Here is a 22,873-nt window from a genome sequence, read left to right as displayed (position 1 = left end):
TCTGTCTCTTGGGAGGGGGTTGGGTCTAGTAGGAGTGGATTAGACTCTAAAAGACTAAGCCTGGACTCTCCCCAATCTCTTGCTTTCTGTCTCATGTTAACCACCCACACTCACTGACCAAGGACTCCTGCCACAGTGCTATATCCAGGCTATGATATAGCAAAACAACTCTTATCAGATCCAGTTGGTCAACTTTGGGCTTTCTGTTTCTAAAACTGTGAACTACACAAATGAATTTTCTTAAGGAACTACTTAGCCTTGAGTCTGTTGATACAGCAACAGACAACAGGCAAGGATGACCCTAGAATTAATCACATCTTCATGTTAATTAGTACATCTATCATATGAGATGGAAGCCCTTCTATTCCCTCTCATTTTCTCATTCATATAAACTTTCTCTCTCTACCCTGTACCTGCCAAGCATTCAAAGTCACAAAAGGTCATCAAATTGACTGGGAGAGATGTGTTCTGAGCCTCACATATTCAGCTGAATAAATTATATGTCTTAGAAGTCTGTTGGTTTTGACCATTTTTCCCTTAAGGTGCCCTTCAAATTGTGCACTATAGCCATTAGAAACAGGGCTAGGAGTTTCAGGCTTCTAGAATCCAAGGGCAATATAGAATGCCCTGCTGCTAGAGGAGAAGAAGGCAGGCCAGCTGCAGTGAGCTCCTGAGCCCAGGGGAGAAAGTTCTAGAAGTGTGCTCTCCAAAGCTCTAACCAGGGCAGTGGACCCACTCTGATCACAGGGCAGCTGTGCAGCCAAGTCTCACCGTCCTTTCTTAATGACTTCTCTCCCAAGCAGAGGTCCCAGGACAGGATCTATGGACTCCTCAAGGTTCTCAATCAGTACCACATCTCCAGCTTCCAGGGCACGCTCTATGGTCTGAAGGCAGCTGAGGAGCAAGTTAGGTAGTGTGAATCCATACCAGTGCATGGATCTGAGGCAATTTAACAAGTCCGCTGTGCCTCTGAGGGAAGTACAGAACTGGGCAGGGAAGCATACCTTCCAGAAATGCTTTCAGCTGCTATATTTTTCTCTACTTAAAATGACATTTATGCTTTTTTTATTTCTAAAAATAGATATGACAAAATAAAAAGAAATATGAAAATTAATCACAAGCCCTCTGTCTGTTATTTACAGTTCAGTGTTTACTGTAGTCATCTGCTTATTTGGGTGGTCTTTTGGTACTGGGTGGTGGGGGGTTGGCTTGGGGCCCCATAGGAAACAAAGCCAACAAGTGCACGATTTAAAACTACTGGTTAAATAAAAATGGCTATAGTCAATTTCTGGAGGGAATAGAGGTAGGTTGTTTTGGAATTATATGGTAGGGGTTGCAGAGAGTGGGAAGGATATATGTATATATATATATATATATATATATATATATATATATATATATATATCAAGAGAGAGAGAGAGAGAGAGAGAGAGAGAGAGACAGAGAAAGAGAGAGAAGGAGGAGGAGGGGAGGAAGTAGAAGAGGAGGAGCAGGAAGCCACCATGAGAGGAGATGAACTATGGGCACATGGCCAAGAGAAACAGTAAGTATTTGGGGTACACTGTTTGGGAAGTAGACAGGCCAGCAGTTAGAAAAGCAGATTAGGGGTTACCTTCCAGTATTGCTCAAGACAAACAAAACAACCATAGTCTGAGTCTCATTAATTCTTCAGCTACACAGGGATAGGATTAAATGGTTCAACTACATCCATACATGAAATGATGTCATATGTGCACACACTCTGCAGCCATCCTTTTATACACTTTTATTTATAATACTTCATCCAGTGAAATGCTGGGTAATGGTGGTTGCATTGGATTAACAATGGGGGTGGTGTGCCTGCACATGTTTAGTACACACACAATCATTCCCAAGTATTTCAGACACAGGGTTGGTTCTCTGTGCAGCCTGTAGGTATAAAGAGCTGACCTCAGTACATTTTAGTTTTTATATTATTGAATTCATGTGGCACTTTTGCTTTATAACCTAGTTTATATATATATATTATATAATATAAACATCTCCTGAAGGCATTGGATATTCTTCCAAAGTAAATTTTTACACATGTAAAATAAGACATTTATTATACTTAAGAACAGATTTTATCTATTTTATGAAAACTCTAAAATGGCACATGGCGTATCCCTTTAGCACACAGTACAAGCTGGTATACCACCACCAGTTAACTCACAAATAGCTGTTTTTAAGTCTCACTTTGGGAGTCCGAGGAAATATATACTATTTTTTTTAAATTTGTTTGTATTACTTGCATGTTGTGCATGCTTTTGTGTGAGGGAAGGCTGCAAGAAGAGGAATCAGATCCCTTGGTACTGGAGTTGCAGATGGTTCCTGAGCTGTCACTGTCAGTGGCTCCTGGCCCTGTGCTTTTATGAATACTCTTCCAGGCTAATCCCTTCCTGGAGCTATTGCCAGAACTCAGTTTCTTTCCATCAATTCCTAAGGGTATGGAAGCACTTTGCAGCAACTCTGGGGCAAGAGGCTAGCCTTGCTCTGGCCTTTGTTCATTTTCAATGACACAACTCTACCCGGTGACTTCTCACCTATCATTGCCAGTCCCATTTGTGGGTAAGGAATTCCCTTCTGTGATCTTTCCCTAAGGCCACATGATAGTCTGGTCTAGTCACTTCCTCCTGACATTGTTTTGCAAGGCAGGTCCATTTGTGGTGTTCATGCTTTGTGTTCTCTGATGCACTGAACATGGAGTGACAGGTGTCAGTCAGATGGCCTCCACTGATATCAGTATGAGCCTTCTGGTGCATGTCTAACATCATGAGAAGAGTCATGTTGTAGAGGGGAGACAGGGTGGCAGCAAAACCCACGAGCCTGGCCAAACAGAGTAAACCCAATCCAGTGACCAGTGACCTCCTCCCTCAAGATCAGGTCCCGACTGCTGCTGGCCTACACTTAATGTGCCATCTGAGGAGCTCGAGGCAGCTGGTCAAGTTGCATTCAAAGCCGCAAATGAGATGGAGAAAATGCACCTAGGCCTGCACAAACTTAATGTGCCAGGGTAGTAGAATACCCATGTTCAGTTAGTGTCTTAGTCAACGTTCTATTGCTGTGAAGTGACACCATGACCTCAGCAACTTTTATAAAGGAAAACATTTAATTGTGGCTGGCTTACAGTTCAGAGGTTTAGTTCATTGTTATCATGATGGGAAGTGTGGTGGTTTGAATATCCTTGGAGTAGGTGTGGCCTTATTGGAGGAAGTGTGTCACTGTGAATGTGTGCTTTGAGACCCTCCTCCTAGTTCCCTAGAAGTCAGTCTTCTCCTGTTTGCCTTTCAATCAAGATGTAGAACTCTCAGCGTCTCATATGCCATGCCTGCCTAGATGCTGCCATGCTCCAGCCTTCAGATAATGGATTGACCCTGGGAACCTGTAAGCCAGCCTTAATTAAATGTTGTCCTTTATAAGAGTTGCCTTGGTAATGGTGTCTCTTCACAGCAATGGAAACTCAAACTAAGACAGGAAGCATGATACTACGCAGACAGGCATGGTGCTGGAGAGGTAACGGAAAGTTCTACATCTGGATAGGCAGGCAGCAGGAAAAATGAATGACACTGGGCCTGGCTTGAGCTTCTTATGACACAACCCTCAGTGACACCCTTCCTTCAACAAGGTCACTCCCACTCCCACACAGCTACAGCTCCTAATAGTGCCACTCCCTATGAAATTATGGGGGCCATTTCCATTCAGACTACCACAGAAGCTTTCTCCTTTTTATATAGTTTGGGACCCAAGCCTAGGGAATAGTGCCACTCATTTTAGGGTGGGGGGTCTTCCCACTTCAATTAAACCAATCAAGGGCTGGAAGATAACCTAGACAAGATGATTCCCAACCGGCATCCCAGAGGCTTAACTCCTAGGTGATCCTGAAACTGTCAGTTTGATAACCAATAATTGTCTAAGAGATTAACACACCAGAGATCATGACAATATATGCCCAGATGAGATGAGAAGTTATAGCATCCTTTTAACTGGCATATAGTAGTTGTATGTCCTTGTGAGGTATAGATTTAATACATGTATACCTTATACAAAGGTCAGGGTTGCAGTGTTTCTTCTGCTTTGTTAAACATTTACCATTTCTCTGTGTTGGACATTTCTTCTCTTCCGATGAAATGTATAATAAATTATGAGCTAGAGTCATCCTACTGATAGTGCATGATTTCTAATGAGGAAGATCATAGAGCTGGTACCCAAGTGCCTTGCTTCAATACTTCTTAATCTGAGAAGAAAACCTGCAAGAAATCTGGACAGTTACCTGATGGAGAGGTCAGGAGAGGAAAACTAAGCTACCAGGGTATATGTTTGCTCCATGAAATGTTTTCTTCTTATACAAAAGGCAACAGTGGTAACTTGTGTGACCAGTTGCTTACCCCTTTTGGCCAATCTGGGTGACCCGGAGTTCTTCTCCATATTTGTTCTTGATCCATTTAATACCTTGCAGTTGAGGGTCAACCATAAGCGGCCAGCGCTCACAGTTGATGAGGATGGTGGCATTCTCCATGGACATGCGGTCAGCAGGGAGACCCTCGTTCTGCCAGGCAGCCACATCAGCATCATCAGTTAGCATCCTCAGGGGGTCCAGGGTTGGGGTGGTTGGAATGGGAACCTGATGAAGAGGTGACATTCTGAATGGAAAACTCTATCCCAGTGGGGAAGAATCTACAGTATCTCACTGTATAACATAACCCCTTTAAAAGCAAGACCAACATCCTCCTGATGTGGGTGGGCTTAATTGCCTATATAACTGTCGCTGAAACCACCCTGAAGGATGAACAATAGAAATGTACCCTGTGACCAATTTTTTGTTCTTTGGTATATTCATCTACATCGCAATTCTTTTTATGTTGTTTATGTCTTTAAAAGAATTATTTATTGCATGTGCATGCATGTGTATATATGTGGGTGGGTGTGCACATGATATGGCATGTGTGTCAATGTCAGAGTATAATTTGGGGAAACTGGTTGTCTCCCTCTACTATGTGGGTCTCTATGATCTGTCTTGGGTAGTTAGACTTGGAGACTGAGTTATCTTTCCAGCCTGGATTATTTATATCTTAATCTATATGTCCATAACCATGTACACATTTACTTTTCTGCCATTTTTGTGTTTCTCAAGTCAGTTTTCTGGTGACAGTACCAGCTCACACAGACCGCTCTCTCCTCTCATCTCTTTTACCAGCTGGTAAAGGGCCATGGAAGCTTCCTTTCCCCTAACCCAATCTTCCCTCCTCCAGGCTGCTCGGCTGCCCTCCATTCCCCCAAGCAAGCATACCTTGAGCACACACACACCCTGGGCCCTGAGAACTCCACCCACATCACTCTACATACTCTCAGGGCTGAAGAATCCTTTCTGTTTTTGTATTTTGGCCTCTCTCAGTTCACCTAATTCTTCTATAAATAATCTTTTTCATTGACTTACATACTTTTAAAAGGATGTGAAATTTACACAATGGAAAATGAACCACTGTAAGGTATACAGGTCAGTGGGGGATAGCACAGTCACAGGGCTGGGGAGCTTTGAACTCAGTCCATTTACTCTCAGGTATTTCCATGGCCCCAAAGGACAATTCAGGCTCATTAAACAATCCTTCCCTGTGTCTCCCTATTGCAAGCTCCTGGCAATTACTAATATGCTTTCTGTCTCTATAGATTTTCTTACTTTAGATATTTAATAAAAATGGAATCATACAAGATGTGACCTTTTGTGTCTGACCACTTTCATTTACAATAATGGTTTTAACGTTTAGACTTAACACCATTTAAACCCTTTGATTCAACTCTCTTTGCAGTTTGTTTTGCCTAGGTAACTCAGGGAAACTATTTAAACCATCTCCTTTTCCTTTAGGATGTTCAAGTGGCAGCCCCTTTGGCCACATGGTATCCAGGACAGCTTTGAAAGTGTTCTTCCAAAAGTCATCAACCTACTTAAATCATGATGACATTTTTGTGAGGTTTTTTTTTTTTCAACTCAATCACACGAATCTAGAGTGTGAAATTTATAGGTGAGAATATCATGCTACAATGTCAAAGGTTAAATGAGTTTAAATGAAAGAAATAGGTGGCATCTGTCTCTGTCTCTGTCTCTGTCTGTCTGTCTGTCTGTCTCTCTCTCTGTTGAATATGTTTGGCTCAGGGAGTGGCACTATTTGGAAGTGTGGCCTTGTTGGAGTAGGTATGCCACTGTGGGTGTGGGCTTTAAAACCTTGGAAGCCAGTCTTCTCCTAGCAGCCTTCAGATGAAGATTTAGAACTTTTAGCAACTCCTGCACCATGCCTGCCTGGATTCTGTCATGATCCTGCCATGATGATAATGTACTAAACCTCTGAACCTGTAAGCCAGCCCCAATTAAATGCTGTCCTTATAAGAGTTTCTGTGGTCTTGACGTCTCTTCACAGCAATGAAGCCCTAACTAAGATACACATTCTCTCTTTCTCCTCCTTCCCTCCAACATCTTTACTATGTTGCTCATGCTGACCTTGAACTCACAATCCTCTTATTTCAGCCTAACTGTTGTGATTACATATATGTCACATATATATGACATTCTACCAAGATTAAAACACATTTCTAATTTCAGGTTAAGAATACCATGAGGCCGATTTCCTTGGAGAAGCTTCATATATTCAGGCCGAGGCAGGAGGATTGTTAGTTTGAGGCAGGCCTGAGCTATATGGAGAAAAACAAAAAACAAAAACAGAAATGTGTTTTGCCATATTTTCATTGTAATCTTATGAATAAAATATTGTTTTGGGATTCATAGACTTTGCCAGCCTGCTTTAAATGTGTTCCCCAAAACTTATGTGTTAAAAACTTAGCCATCACTATACAAAATGCAGTTGGAATTCTTAGGCTATAATTATGAATGGAGTTTGGGATACGGCTCAGGGTACAATGTGAATTGTGCGCACTCTTCCTGCTGAGGAACTCTGTGGACCTAACCACCTCCATCGGACTGTGAATGTACTGAAACCGTCCTCACCTGGGGGTCTTTGCATTCTATTGACATGGCATGTAGGACACTTTACATTTTTGGTTAGTGTTGGGAATTGATGAGCTTGAGTGGTAAGAATATGCCAAAGGAATGTTGCCTGTATGTCCCATGCCTGAAGCTCAGGTTGGAGTGGCAGTGCATATGCAAGTACAGGAAGGGTTGGGTTATTATAGTCATATGATCTCAGTAGTTCACACAGGATAATTTAGGCCATAGATACTTTCATTTGGCTAAGAATCTCCTTTAATAGGCAGCCAGAACCCTGCCTCTCCGTTACTTTGAGACACAGCAGGAGGGTCTAGGAACGATTACCCAGAGAGGGCAGGCTGCATGGCCCATGGAAGAGCACCTGAGCATTGGTGGACAAACTTGCTTTTACCATTGTGTTTTTGAACCATAGGTCCAAACCAAAGGTATGGTTTGGAATCCAACAACAATAGGCCATGAATAACAGAAAAGGAACTCGCCTCACAGTACCTACCACATGATAGCCTTTCATCTAAGCTCTGTTATGATACATGATGTCCTCTGGAACACAGAGGTATTTGGGTGTCTCCCAGGTTTCACTATTTTGAGGCAAGTCAGTAGGCAGGGTCCACCAAAGAAACAGAGCATAGGGGGCAAGATCATGGAGTTGTCATTGAGAGCCTCATTAAGACTTGTGATTCTAGGTGGACTAAAGGACAGAGGACCACAATGCCTGGCAGTGAAGAGAATATGATCATATATGTCCCATGATGCTCGGGTTGGAGTGGTAGTGCACACACAAGTAGAGCAAGGATTGGGTTATTATGGTCATATGATCTCAGTGACACACTGAGGACAAATTCAGGTCTTACGTACTTTCAGTTGGCTCAGATAGGGTTTCCAGGTCCCATCCATGAGACTTTTTCGGTACTTTTTAGTAAAGAAGCCCAAGTAGGAAATGAAAGCTGTAGTAAGCAGAATGTCGCCACATAAGGTCCTTTCCTGCTGTCGGAAGTTCTGCACAGCCTCTGCCCATCTTATGTTTTCAGAAGCAAGTCCTCCAACCTACCATTTAAAAGGCAGAAAGCAGAGAGATTCATCAGATGGAGCCCACAGAGACATAAATTTAGTCAAGAGGGTTACATGCCCTGTCCCCACAGAAGCCTCAGTAAATCATTTTGTGTCCTTTTCCATCCTGCAACCCTTCCAATTATCCATGTTTTAGTGGCTGGTGACACTCCAGCACACAAGCCCCTACTCTGTGTTGTGCATCGCATTGGCTGTGGAATGATAACAGGTTCTGAGTGCAGGATGCAGAATTCTGCCCATTTTACATGTGGAGACAGCTATATCAACTCCATGGGATGCTGTGAAACATGTTCATGTATGTTCCCACTCAGCATAGGGCCTGGTCTGTAAGATATGCTCAAAAATTAGCCTTTTCTCTTTCTCCTCTCTAAGTACTGGATATATGAAAATAAAATCAAGTCCACATGCCTTAAATAATTTCCCAGAGGATGGGAGGATGGGGGCGAATCAAGGGAATGATAGAAGATGTATACGCATTAGTGTGTACAAAATACCAGGGACTGTAGAACACATCTAAACTAGCCTAGCTCATATTTGGCAGACATCTCTCTTCTTGGGAGGAGAATACCATATATTGTTAGGGCTGGCAGAGGCAGAGGGGACTTGGCAACCCAACAAAGCCCTGTCACATTAGACTAGAACAGTAAAATTCAAGTTTCTCTATAGAATCTCTGTTAGTAGAGAAGGGGCTTTGGTGCCCATACATCCATACACCCAGACCCACAACTTTCCAGGGACATATATATGGAGGAGTCCCTAGCAGTGGAGAAGGCTGTGCTGAGTTTTGGAAGCTGGTTACAGAGCTAGATGGGAGGCTGACCAACCAGATCTGACTGATTTCTTGCATGTCTGAGAGGTGCCTTCTCCAAACCAATTCATTTCATAAAACTGATCATCTGATGGCTGCATAGCAGCTTGTCCCACCTGTAACTGTGAAGACACATTTTTCTGCCTGTCCTTGCATCTAAGCTGATAATATGCTTTGAGACTGTTTAGGTCTAGGTACACAACCTGCTATACTACTATGTGTTTAGCCTACTTAACTCTAGCCTGCCTTTATGAGAACAATGTAACTAACCTCACCATGCTTTGCCCTTCTTATGGAATCAGATTTACAACTCAAGCTAATGCAAAGATATATATGTTAATTATCTGCTGAAAGCAGCTAAGAGATTGAAAAAAACCTTAAAACAATATCCCATAAATATTGGGAACAACATGTGGATATTGGTTGATACATCTGTGAGGTTTTGAGAGCTATTCTGGGTCAGTCATGGTCAGTAACAACCCTTTTCCGGTAAAATTCTGTTAAAGATTTCTGTTGAAAAATATCCCCCACCCATTTCCCATATCATTGATTTCTGTGCTGGTTAATAAACAAGGAGCAAAGACCTTTGTTAAGGACAGACAACATGTAAAGATCAGATAAATACAACAGACAGGCCACAGAGCAGAAACTCAAGACAGGGGAGATATAGGGAGAGAAGTGAGGAATCTTATTTATGCTCATTCTTAGTCGAAACTACTCCAAGAGGAGCCTTATTTTTTATTTTTATTTTCCATGTCTTAATGCAACACCAGCACACATAGCAACTGGAATAAAATGCTGTCTAATATCTTCACCAAGCCACGACTTAGTCCAGTGGTGGCTGCTACACATGGCTCCTTAAAGAAAGTATGGCTGGAGCTGGAATAAGCAAGGATAGGACTTGGTTATATTATCCTACTTCGGTGGAGGTGGTGCTGCAAAGATGCGAGGCTAAAGAGAAATCTCTCTTAGTAGCAGCTGATCTCTAGTCTTCCACACTGGGGGTGCTAGAAATGCAAGCCATGAGGAATTTTAAAAGATCACAGATTCTTTGACCTCTCATGAAAAGTTAGGCATGGTGGCTCTCATCTGTAATCTTAAGACTCAGGAAGCCAAGGCAGGGGGATTGTCTAGACTACAAGGTGAGAGCCAAACTCAAACTCAAAACAAAACAAAACAAAACAAAACAAAGCAAAACAAAACACCAAAAACAAGACAGAAGTAATAGCTCTCTATCTTCACATAGCCAACTATGGGCATGGGAACACATAATCTAAGATTAAAGCTTTGCATTAGCTTAGGTTGTAAAAGCTGATTATATAAGAAAGGCAAAGCATAGTAAGACTGGTTATATTGTTCTCATAAAGGCAGGATAGAGTTAAAAAGGCGGAGCACATAGTAGGATAGCAGGTAGACTATTTCAAAAGTAATAGTGGTCTATTTGTAGACCTTCGAATTTATAACTATTTTGAGGGACTAAGGCAGAGGTGATTGGCACTGTGCTAGATTTTGGTTCTAAGTTTTATGAGAGTGACATATGCCTCTTGAAATGCTGGCTTGTAGAGTCCTAGGCTAACATACCCTTTAGTAGAGTCATCAGAGATTTTCCATCTTATCTGATGACACTCTCTCTCTCTCTCTCTCAATATATATATATATATATATATATATATATATATATATTGAGACCCTTCTGAGTCTACTCTACTAGCCTTACCTGTTAAAGCACCTATCAGGGGAAGGAAGTTATTCTGGACTCTCTAACCCAGCCAAACCCCAGGCCTGAGTAGCACTGAATTCCTCAGGCATAGAGACAACACAGAAAGCTAAATTCTACCCAAATTTCTGCCTTCCACAAAATTCTGAAATATTGTAGAATGGTTACTGTGGTATTTTGTTTTCCAAAAGAGTTCCTATGTAACAAGAAGGGAAATCTTAATCTTATATACATAGTGTGTGTTGTAACCCTCCAACACTGGGTAAAAAATTCAGGAGGCATGCACTACCACTTAACCCCTTTCGTATCCTCCCCCCACCAGTAGTATCCTCCCCCCACCAGTAACAGCTCTCTCCTACCTCAACCAAGGACAGCATGTATACACTTGCCCCTCGGATAATTTGTTATAAAGCACCAGATGCTCTAAAAGAAACACCTTCGTTCTATCATTTAGTCTTGTTTTCTCAGAAGGACCAGAGCCTGTTCTTCTCTCCCATATTTCCCTTTGTGTATGCACAGGTGTGCACAAATAAGGTCACACTCAGATATGCTAGGGTCAGTCATTCTTTTCTGCTTCTTGCACGTGGATACAAACTCTAGAATTGACCAAAATATGATGGTTCCTCTGGCCCAGGTATATCCGAGAAGCTTGGCCACACCTGTGCCAGTTGTCTTACAGAGCCAGCCTACTGTCTTATGAAATCAGCTTTGAACAGAGAAGACTGAGTACCCATACTTCTCAGGTCACAGGCCAGCATCTCCGTACATTTTAATATACTCTTCCCTCCCACGGGCGAGTCAAAGCTGCACTGTGCTGAGTTCATCTATTCACACCTCTGAGGCACTTGACAAGCCCCACTAATGTAATTAGAGTTCACACTCACCAGACGGTTTGCAAGGGAAATGGTGCCTGCGGTCACTTCAGCTTCTTGCTGACACTTGAGTTTCTCTGTGGTTGCTTTCTCAAACTTGGTGGTAAGCTTTGCCAGGTTTTCATTAAGGTGCTGTTGAGGAAGGGACACAGAGCCAGTCAGGACTTCCAAGCTACCTCTATTCCTTCTGCGATAAAGCTTCAGGGGAAGAGGATTTAGAAGAAACTGCTGCGTAGGAAAAGGCTAAATGACTAAGGATATTGAGGAAGGAGGAGGAAAGGAAGGCCAGTGAGGGGAGATTGCTGGAGTGCCCAGAGAAAACCTCAGCTTCTGCCTGCAGGGAGAGCATGACATGGAAACCTGGAGATGTTTAATCAAACCTGAGAGCTATGATGTGTGTATAGGCAATGAAGTGATATGGGTAGTAGGAGGAGACTGGGATGTGAGTCCCACATCTTCTTGTGATGGGGGAGGAGGAGGATTTCAGTGAGTTTACAAAGCACAGCTGTTGCAGTTGGAGGCAAAAGCACATTAAAGCTGGAGAAACTGGAATATGGTTGCAGGCCCCAGGATGGGCGTGTGAATGTCACTGACCGGATATGCCGGACTGAAATGAGGCTCGGCTGGCTGCCTTCTGCTGAAACTATTACTTATCCCTTATCAATTTTACCCCATTACCAGAAATTACAGGGTGTTTTAGGAAAGTCATAATTACAATTTTTTCTGAATTTATCAAGAATCAAGTCACTTTAATGTCACCTTTAGAGTGTACATTCACATAGGTGAACACACAGGAATGCACAGCAGATACTCGTGTACATGTGTCTGTGCAGTAACTGAAGTCCAGGCTGCTTTGTGGGCTCTTGCTAAGGTGTAAGATATATAGATGGTTTCTGAGCTTACACAACAGAACACTTTAAAGCAGGAGGTAAGGCATAGGATTAACAATTGCAGACTGAGCACACTCATCACCTCCTCTTCTTCCCAAGCTATCACCAAAGTGACTAGGAAGCAATTACACCAGACATAAGCTCTATGTGTTCTGTGAATCAATGAGCATTGTTCAGGAGTGAGACAGTCCAGCAGGATGATAGAAGATCATGCTAATGGAGGTGTGGGATGGCTGGAGAAGGGCAGAGGAGGCTGTGCTTCCCACAGGTCATCAGCGGCAATATCTATCTGTACAGCCTTCTAGCAACTGGAGGTTTTGGAAGTATGACGGGGTGGGTAGCAAACAGGAGTCTATTAACATCCCAAGGAGTATCTCTACTCATATGGAGAATTCAGCGTCACCAAGATAGAGAGCCTCTACTAGTTAGGGTCCAATCAGCACAGATCCTCTGATCTTAGAAGTGAATCCTATGAGGCAGAGCTGCCTTTATCTGCAGAGATAATACCAGCCCTTAAAAAGGTTTTCATTAAATTGTTGACATTTTCTGACTTAGGCACAGTGTATTGTGACCATATTATTTCTACCCCATTGTCCTCCCCTATCTTCCTGTTCCTGCTAGCCCTTCTTCTCTCATAACCCTCACTTTGGTTTTCATGTCTCTGTAGGTTTTCCACAAGTGACTACAGATGCCGTGTGCTCATTACTACAGTGGCCGTGGCATCTTCTTAGTTTCTTCTAAGACACAACAGACAGAAGATGCTAGCAAAAGCCTAGATTAAAGTAAACAGTAGTGTGAAGAAAAGATGAGACTCACAATAGCAGCAAGAACAGCACTGAAGGCCTTGTGACCAGGTCTCAGGCAGGTAGTAGGTGGTTCAGCTATGACTTGAGAACAGAATTTTATTAAATGGAGGAGAGGATAAAACTGCTACTGGGAGTCCCCATAATTTTACTGTTAATGTATACATACAGTAGTGATTTGAGTGTGGGTAATAAAGATGATCTTAGGAACTATGCAAAGCTTCAGAAATCTCCCAGAAAGTCTGTGAAAACAAACAGTGACAAAAGATGAGGGAAAACAGAGGAGGTCAGGAGTTTTAACACCCAGTCTACCTGTATTACAGAAGGCAAGATTTCAAAGAAAACAGAAGAGAGATTGACATAGAAGAAAATAATATGTAGAGCTGAAGACTGTAGGTCTCCATGTCAGCATGAATAATATAAAAGAATGTGGATATTTTAGAAACAGGTGATATGCAAAAGATGGAGCTGTGTTTGAGGAGGAAGGGTTTAAGAAAAGATGGAAGTGGACAGGAAAGACAAGAAGGTGGGGTACGGCTCATCTCAAACTAAACAGGTACAAAAAAGCAGTAGGGAAATCTACTATGTTCCAAGCTTATTAAATCTATAGTTAAAAGAGCTTGAGAGGAGACATTGGGTAGATAATGCTCCTCTCAGAAACCATTGGTAAAAAGTGAAAATCTAAGTGCCAAGGCATGGGATGCCTCCTAAAACCCATTGGTCAGGGAGGCCCCAGGACCCATCCAAAACAATGCAGCCTATTGCCATTCCTGTCCACACATCAGTGTAAGCATCAGGTACTGCGAACAATAAGGTCAAAGGGCTTCTGGAAAGGTGAGCAGGATGTTGGCAGCTCAGCAGACTAGAGCAGAAATTGTTCATCAGTTCAAGGAAGAAAAATGAGCAATTCAGATTTCAATACAAAGTCCTTATTTCAGTTTGTTAGCAAACTAAAGACATTTCCAGACTGGAACTATTCTAAAAATTTACTTCTCACTTAACACAGCACTTTCCTGAGAAAGTGACTTGAGGAGGGGTGACAGCAAAAATAAAATGATAAGCCAAGAAAGGAGGTAGTCTGGGGCTCAGACACCATTGAATATAGTCCAAAAAATGAATCAGTGGTCTTTGTTTATCCTCAACACTGAATGGACTTCTGAACTAGGGACAAGGGAGAAAGATATTAAAGATAATGACTTGATGAGGATGATAAATGGAGAATGGATGAATAATTAAGGCTACACAAAAGTAAATAAAGGTTGAAAACCAATAAAGAAAGATAGAAACTGCATGGAGGGAAAGAGGCTGTAAAAAGTAAAGGAAGTTAGGACCTAGAGAAAGGTCTCAGTGGTTAAGAGCACTTGTTGGCAATATAGTGGATCCAAGATTCATTTCCTACATGGTAGCTCATAGCCAGCTGTAGCTCTAGTTATAGCGAATTTGACACCCTCTTCTGATCCCTGAGGACATGGAGTACATGTGTACTGAACATATATACATGTAGGCAAACACACATAATGCATAAAATAAAAATATTTTTTTAAAAAGAAAAATATACCAAACATTGGATGGAGCTTGGGGGCACTTATGGAAGAGTTGGAGGAAGGACTGAGAGCCCTGATAGATAGGAATTCAATAAGAAGTCCAATTGTCAACTACCCTGAATACTTAGGGACTCTTAGAAATTGAGCCACCAACCAAAGAGCATACATGGGCTGGCCCTTGGCCCTTGTACATATCTAGAAGATGTACTGTTTAGTTTTCATATGGGTCCTGAACAACTTCAGAGGGGCTATCCCTGTAGCTGTTGCATATCTGTGGAATCCACTCACCTAACTTGGCTGTCTTGTCTGGCCTCAGTGGGAGAAAATGCACCTAGCCCTGCACAAACTTAATGTGCTAGGGTAGGGGAGTACCCACAGGAGGCTCCATCCTCTCAGGGGAGAAGGGGTAGGGGATGGGGGGAGGGATTGTGGGACAGGAACTGGGAGAGGATACCATTCGGGGTAGATAGCAAACAAACAAACAAACAAACAAACAAACAAATAAATAAAATATAATTATAGTGTATCACTTAGATCTGCAGGGAACAATAGAGACATCCACATAATATAAATGGAAGTTATTGATTTTTTAAAATTTCACAATCAATCTATGGACAGAAACACTTAGTTTTGGTTACAGAAGTCAATGAAGATAGTGTTGGCTATACCAATCATAAAACAGAAATAATGTTGTGAGGTCAGAAGTTGGGAGATAGGAAGATGAGAGAAGAGCAGAAGTTTGGGATGATTGACAGCTTCATCCTAAAAGAAGAGGCTCGCAGGAAGCCACCTCCATGGAACAAAGCAAGAGACAAAGGTGTCATCTGAAACTGGTTGTCACAAGTTTTCTTGGAAGACATCAAAATAAACAACTTAAACTCATTAGTTGTCTGAATAAGGTATACCAGGGAGTAAAAATATCAGCCTAGCATATGGACAGAATTCAAATGTTCAAAGGAACAAGAAGCTAAGGAGGACTGGCCTTATACCAGTCCAGTATCAGCAAACAGGCACTGACCGGGCTGATCACCTTGCATAACATGGCTGGCTATTTGCTCCAACAGGAAGACACAAAGTAACTGCAGGGCAGTGAATGATTATGGGAAGCTTCTGATTGTATAATGGCCAGAAATCATACTTCTATGTAAATTATCTGATATTTTCAATATCAGCAACAGTCTTAGTCACTGTTTCACTGATAAGAAGAGACACCACAACCAAGGCAACTCTTATAAAAGAAAGCATTTAGCTGGGGGGCTTGATTTTATAAGAGTTATCTAAGTCATAGTGTCTCTTCACAGCAATAGAACACTAACTAAGACAGCAAGTTCTTCAGTCATCTGCAGATGTGAGATATAGACCCAAGGAGATGGTTCAGCTACCATGTAACAGGCTCTAAGATGGCCTCAGGTGGTCTAAGCAGATCAAAGAATTAAAAGAGGACTGTTGTATCTAATGGAGACCTTTTTCTACTATTTGTTGTTTCCCAATGAAAATGTCCAAATTGCTCTTATTACCACCATGATTTATAAAATGTAATGTCAACATATGCCTATTGTAGAAAATAAAAGTATAGATGGTCAAACAAAAACCACCCAAAATCTACCAGTTAGACAAATTCTGTTAACAAAGCAAGTGTGTATGTGTGTGTTTGTGTGTGTGTGTGTGTGTATGTGTGTGTGTCTGAACTCAAGTTACACGTTAAAGTTGTAGTTATAGCTGGAGTTACAGGAGACTATGAGATGAAATGCCCAATGTGGGTTCTGGGAACCGAACTTTAGCAAGTGCTCTTAACTGCTGAGCCATCTCTCCAGTTCCACAACATGCTTATGTGTGTTTATGTGTCTGTGTGTCTGTGTGTCTAAGTGTAAATGTATGGCTATTCATGTGTGAGTGGAGAAAGCTATGATGATCTCAGCAGCACCTGGAGAGTGATCTTTTTGATCCAGGTGGGCCCCATATAAAGATGGGTGCTGGTTCTTTTTCTGTAATTCAGTAGCAAGTGGTTGGTCATGTTCTTGGGATGTTAACAGACCCATGTGTAATCATGTGTAATCATGTGAAGGAGAGGAGGTGGTTAAAAGCAAAAAATGTTTTGGCAGAAAAGGAACACTTGCTATGGTAGCCAAGTGTTCTTTTCAAAGTCTTCTTACATTCCCAGGTTGAGTGGGCCCATCTTGTGAATTTGGCTACTGGAAAGGTATAAACATTTCTAAAACATCCCCTCTGTACCAAATGTTCCTTTAGTTAAAATAACTTGAGTAACAAGTCTTTAAAAATTCAGTTCTTTACCCTTTTCTGGGAGAGACTGAACAATATGAAAATTATTAGCAAGTTTTTTCCTCCAAAAAGCTGCAGTGGGGATGCTAAGGTTATTGTACTTGTGGAGGACTGGTTATGACCCTCCCCACCTATTAATGGACCATGAATACTTGTGGTTTTAAAGCAGGTATCTAGAGGAGATTAATTTCTTCACCCAAGTTATTATTGTTATTAAGATGCTATGGTTTGAACCCATGGCCTAAAATACATTGCTGATGAGCTACATCCCAGTTTCAAGTATTTGTATTACACAGAAAGACTGGTTCCAATGGTCTCCCACCTACAGCTTTTATGTTTATATTTTCAGCAGATCATTAATGAACCCACGCAGCACATCAACAGTCCGAATCCTCCATCTGTATCACCTACATTATCATCACCATACATTTGTAGCAGGAGTCTTATTTGCTTGGAATGCATGTGGAGGAACAGGATATCCTGAACATTATCCGGTTTGCACCTGACTGTGGCAGTAACTGAAGTCATGTATGTGACTGGATGTACATGTGACTGACAGCACAAGAAGTGGGTGTGTGGAGAGGGAGAGCAGTGACAGCGATGAGCATGGTCCCTAAGGCCCTTCTTGCTGTTCCCTTTGACACAGGCTGCCTTGGGCTCATGCTTGGTTGCCTTCTGTTCTCAGGACAATCCCACAAGGCAGGTGCTATTATTCTGTCTAGTTTCCTTCTGGGAGCTAAAGTCTGAGTACTCCAAAGATATAAGAAGTAAATATTACAGCTGAGTCTGAAGGTCTGTTGAGATAGGCACATTACTTAATTTTTTTCATATAGTATATTTTGATCATATTCTTTCTTCTCCCCTAACTCCTCCAAGGTTCTCCTTACTTCTCTTCCCAAACCAACTTCCTGTTCTTTCTCTCTCTCACATTCTCTTGGGGGAAAAAGCAAAACAGGAAAACCAAAAACAAACAAAACAAGACAAAACAAAACAAAAAATCAGTAGGATAAAAATAGCAAAACAAAATTTAAAGAAGTGGGAAAAAAACCCTCAACACAAACCCTGGAGATCATTTTCTGGCCACTAGCTATTCCTGGGCTTTCCACCTGCTCCGGAGTGCAGTTGTTACACCCAGTAGGGAAAACAGATTTTCTATTTCCCAGAAGTATTCACTTTGAATAGCTTCTTGGTGTGGGGTGGGCCTTGGTGGAGATAGGCAGGTGTTTTTTGTTTTTTTTTTTTAACTACAGTATCTTAAACATTCTGATTGCTACCTCTCACTTCACTAATTTTTAATCTTCTTTTTGGCTGAGATTCCAGCCCAGGGCATCATGTGTGCTATACCAAGCTGCCTGTGCTCTACCCAGCCTGGCTGTATCCATTACAGTAGTAAAAGTGAAATTTAGGTACTCCTCTCTCTAGTAAGTGTGAGCCCTAGGTCAAAACAAACCTGTGTGAAACATATTTAGTGATGTGTCGTGCTTATAAGGCTAACAAGCTCTGGATGGAACATAGATAACTACAATGCATACTATTCATTTACTTAATTTAATCTTGCTAAGTGGCTCAGGCTGGCCTCAAAATCATGATCCTCTTGCCTGAGCCTCCTGTGCGCTGGCATTACAGATTTGTGCCATCAATATTTCTTGTTTTTAAGAACGTCCCTAAAACAGTAAAGATCTCACACACTGTGTCCACATGGTCACACCGTAGAAAGTGAAGCAGCCTCACAAATGGCCAGAGCTGGAAATAATTGGTAGAAAGGTGAAGTTAAGACAGTTCCAACCTACATTTCAAGGAGGAAAACATCTCAAAACCTTAACTTTTTGTAAGTGCAACAACATTTAGTTCATATTTGGCTGATGAGGGAGCAGCTGAGACTCCATTGATCCCACTCTCAGTCTGCTAGGAGTGTTATGTGCTTGCAGGGCTCTACTTTCTTTATAGGAGAACAATCTAATCCCACCCCTCCATTCTTTTGGCTTAGAGTAATAAACCAATTGTCTAGTTGGTTTTTCTTGTTTGGCCCATATGTGTTGGAGAAAAGAAATGTAGAAAGTTGTCCCTGTTGAAAAGAGATGGATTTCTGCATGAACATTTGGTTTCTCCTTAGGCATTATATTGTCAGGCTCTGGAGAGCACCAGAGGGTTCCATGTGCTTTGCCTTTTGGCAGTGATGGGCAGGAGGATTCTAGGTTCATTTACCGTGATCTTGGCTTTGATGGCAGCCAGCTTCTCCTGGGCAGCTGTGAGGTCTGAGGTGGCTTTGGTCAAAGCTTGGCGCTTTGGTTCCACATCACAGAAGACCTCGTAGAACCTCACAATGTTCATGACCCAAGAGCAGAGGCCTGCCGCTGCATAGGACTTGGTGGCCACAAACTCTGGGTTGAATGCAGGATCTTGCAGGTATGGCCTGATGGCCTTGAGGCAATTCTCATGAATGTTCTCCTTGTCGAAGTGAATCAGGGAATCCAGGAAGCTGTCCACCTTGGCCATGGTGATCTTAGCAGCCTTCCAGCTGCGGTCCTTGGGCACCTTGCCCCCCGGGGCCATAAGAACCATCACTGCAGCGCTGACATTGCTGACGGCCAGAGGTGGGGAACCAAATGACTTCAGCTCTGTCAGGTTGGTCTGAGAAGAGAAGAGGAGGTTGTTAGAAGAAAATGGATGAGTTCTCTTTGTCCTGGGCTGCTAATGGAGTTAGGCTGTGGAGTGATCAATCTGAAAGGGCTGCTTTGAAGCCTGCAGCAGCCCTCTGAATTTTAAATATCATGACTCATCCAAAGGAAAGCAGAGTGACTCCCCTGTGGCTGCAGACTTCCCTGAATGGTTACCCGAGACTCAGCTATGTTCTTTGAGCACTAAGTGACTTACAGCCCATTAGAAACACACCATTATTTCACATCTAGCTGAGAAATAAAAGGATGCCAATATGCTCTGAAACATGCAGCATGACATGAATAAAAGATAAGGTTATTATAAATTAATTTCCATCTTGGATTGAAGAGAATAGCAATGAAACTCAACTAATTTTTTTCTTTTAATTAAACTGCTTTCTTCCCTGAGCTCATTCTAAATATACTTGACTGTCCTGAACGCATAGTGGCAGTTTTTGCCAAGAAAAAATTCATACTGAAAGCCAGGAGTGGCTTGAGAGTCACCTGCCCCTGACTGGTCTCAGGTGTGTCCTTTGCAGCAGAAAGATGTTGACCTTGATATTTAAGCTTCCCAGTCCTCGGTGTCCTCATCTGTAACCCGGAACCAGGGCACTGCTAGTCTGGGCATGCAGTTGTGGCTGCAGGGATGAGCATGTGAAGCCAATTCAAAGGGAAGTCACAAAGACCAGAAAACCTGTTTTTGCATGAATGATTTTTAAAGTGGGGTGGGGAGGATCTTGTTTCAAAGTTTAAGACCCTCTACTAATGAACTCAAACTGCTCTAGAACCTTAAAATTCACAGTGAGGGGGACCAATTCTTATACCAGGTAAAAGTGGAGGTGGGGTGAAGCAGATGCTCTATCTTTTTTTTTTTTCAGATTTTAAAAGATATTTTAAATTGAAATAGAATTACAACACCTTTTCCTTCTCTTTCCTTTCTCCAGCCTCTTTCACTCTTTCAGTTACCTTCCCTTGAATCCTTCCATGACTTCCCCTCAAACTGACAGTCTCTTTTTCTTTGATTATATTTGGTGTGTGTGTGTGTGTACATAAAGATATATAGAGAGAACGTGCCTAAAGCCCCCTTGTTGTCTGTCCAGTCCAGAGTGGTCAACCTCAAAACTATACCCACACAAACACCAATACTGTACTCAGTAGGTTGCATTTACTCTTCTCACATTTAGTCACAATGCTCTGACAGGGGCAGGGGTGAAGAATAGTACTGATAATAAGTGGGCACTAGCACAGGAGGGGATGAGGAGATAGGACAGGGTACAGTAAGGAAACACAAATGTGCGAGAGCAAGAATCTTCACCATCTCAACTAGTGAATTAGGGATAGTCAAGGGATGTAATGAATAGAAAACACATGTAAAGATGTAGGAGGACTATAATCCAGATCTAGCACTGTTACTATTTCAATGGAATTTTCAGCCCCTTTCATATCCATATCTTGAAATCAATGGTGATTATGTTGGTTTAAGAGACAGAAACCCCACTGAAGTAGAGATGGGCTTTCTTTTATGCCTCTTTTGTCTCAGAAGGGTGGGTGGGTCATGGGGCAGAGAAAAGCTGGAGTGTCCACAGGGAACTCTGCCCTTCTCTTGCTTCTTGGTCTTACTGTGGGAGTTCATTTTTGCACATTGGTTTCCTCATGTTGCAAGGCACATGACTGACTCTCTGCCCTGGGACTCTTTCCCTCTTTTTCTACTTTCAAATCACAAATGCTTCCTGATGGGATTTGGAAGATGCTCCTGAAAGTACAGAGTTTTGTTTCAAGGACAGCATTATTTATTACAAGATGCACTGGGTTTTTCTTTCAGGATTCTAGTGGGAAGTATCTGATTTAATGAGGTGAGTGGCCCTGAAGAAGCTTGCTAGATTCAGATTTTTCTTTTCTTCCTGGCTGGAGGGTTAAACACTAGCCCCTACACTGATGCACCATACCTCACAGAGGCCTGATTTTGGTCTAATGAGAACCATAAGCCCAAGTAAAGCTGTATTTACTATAAGCAGCCAGTGTGAAGTATTTATTATAGTGCTGTGATACTAATACATTTCTTCTTGGTGACTCTTGGTTTATGAAGCTCATTTCTATCCCAGTATCCCTATACAAATATTTGTTTCCAAGACACTTATTTGCATGGCTGCTAATGCCCCATCCCTCAAGATCTTAATTCAAGCATTTTTCTACTCAGAGAGACTTTCCGCACCCACCTCTGTTTTTAATCCTTTCCTATCTTAATACCATGGTGATTTTCTTCAGAAAACGCACTGTAATCCAAAACAATTATCACTACCTCCTTGTTGACTTCCTGTGTTTTTTCTTCCTCATGAGAACAGGGACCCATGTTTGTCTAAGAACCTTAGTTTTTCTCTTTAGTACTGTCTAGCAGACACTCTTTAAATTGGACTTAGGATGATTGCAAAGCAGAAGGAAAACACCTTTTCTTCCAACAGAAGTCAATACTTTGAAAATGCCTAGGAAAAGATCTTGTTTAGTTAGGCATAGGCTCCAAGCCAGCCACCACAGGGTAGACAGTTCTCATGTACCTAGGAGGAACACAAGGCTGGGAGGAACATTTCTCAGAAGGAGATAGACACTATTTTCAGTGAGCACACATTAGGAGCACTTGGCATCACTCTACCCCTATCTCAAAAGACAGATGAGAGGAATTCATCTCTCTCTGGGGCACTGGGGCAGGAGTCAAATATCATTAGTGTACTGTAAATACTGCTAAGGCATTGTTAATGTTAATGATGTTAATGTTTAATGTTAGTGACAGGTCTTTATTATAATTACCCTCTTTTGCTTTGGACTGTGTGTGTTTGTGTGTGCGTGTGTGTGTGTGTGTGTGTGTGTGTGTGTGTGTGCTTTCAATAAAACTTGGCTGAGTGCTTAGGCCTTGATTTTCTTGCCTTTTAAATTTTTAAGTCAGGAGGGGAAAAGCATCCTACTGTAATCCTTACCACTGTGGCATCAGAAGCAGGGCCCTTCATTTGCAGAAATGTCTGCTGTGACTGCTGTGAACCTGCTTGCCATGCCCGTTTCTAACTAAGTAAGCTATGCCACCTTCTGTACCACAGAAACCATCTGTCCCCTTCACCTTCACTCCCCAGCTGCCTGCCCCAGTAATCTTCTCTGTTCCACATTTTCCCCTCATAGCATCTGCTATGTTTTACTACTTTAGATAGAATAGTGATATTTGGCTCATTGTCTCTT

At 42.1% G+C, this 22,873-nt stretch overlaps 1 protein-coding gene across 1 annotated transcript in view; it reads right to left on the bottom strand.

Annotated features, from left to right (window-relative positions):
- Dnah9 (dynein axonemal heavy chain 9) overlaps nt 1–22,873 on the bottom strand; it is a 347,292-nt gene that overhangs the window by 68,922 nt on the left and 255,497 nt on the right. Inside the window, exons 50-54 of the mRNA XM_052195119.1 lie at nt 19,200–19,625; nt 11,490–11,609; nt 7,868–8,056; nt 4,404–4,639; nt 772–894 (exon numbers count right to left, since the gene is read on the bottom strand). Of these exons, the coding sequence (XP_052051079.1) occupies nt 772–894; nt 4,404–4,639; nt 7,868–8,056; nt 11,490–11,609; nt 19,200–19,625 (1,094 nt within the window). The remainder of the gene's footprint in view (nt 1–771; nt 895–4,403; nt 4,640–7,867; nt 8,057–11,489; nt 11,610–19,199; nt 19,626–22,873) is intronic.

The sequence above is a fragment of the Apodemus sylvaticus genome, chromosome 10 (genome assembly GCF_947179515.1).
Source record: "Apodemus sylvaticus chromosome 10, mApoSyl1.1, whole genome shotgun sequence".
NCBI classification, from domain to species: Eukaryota; Metazoa; Chordata; class Mammalia; order Rodentia; family Muridae; genus Apodemus; species Apodemus sylvaticus.
The sequence above is the reverse complement of the archived record's forward strand: the minus strand, read 5'-3'. Positions and strand labels throughout refer to the sequence as shown.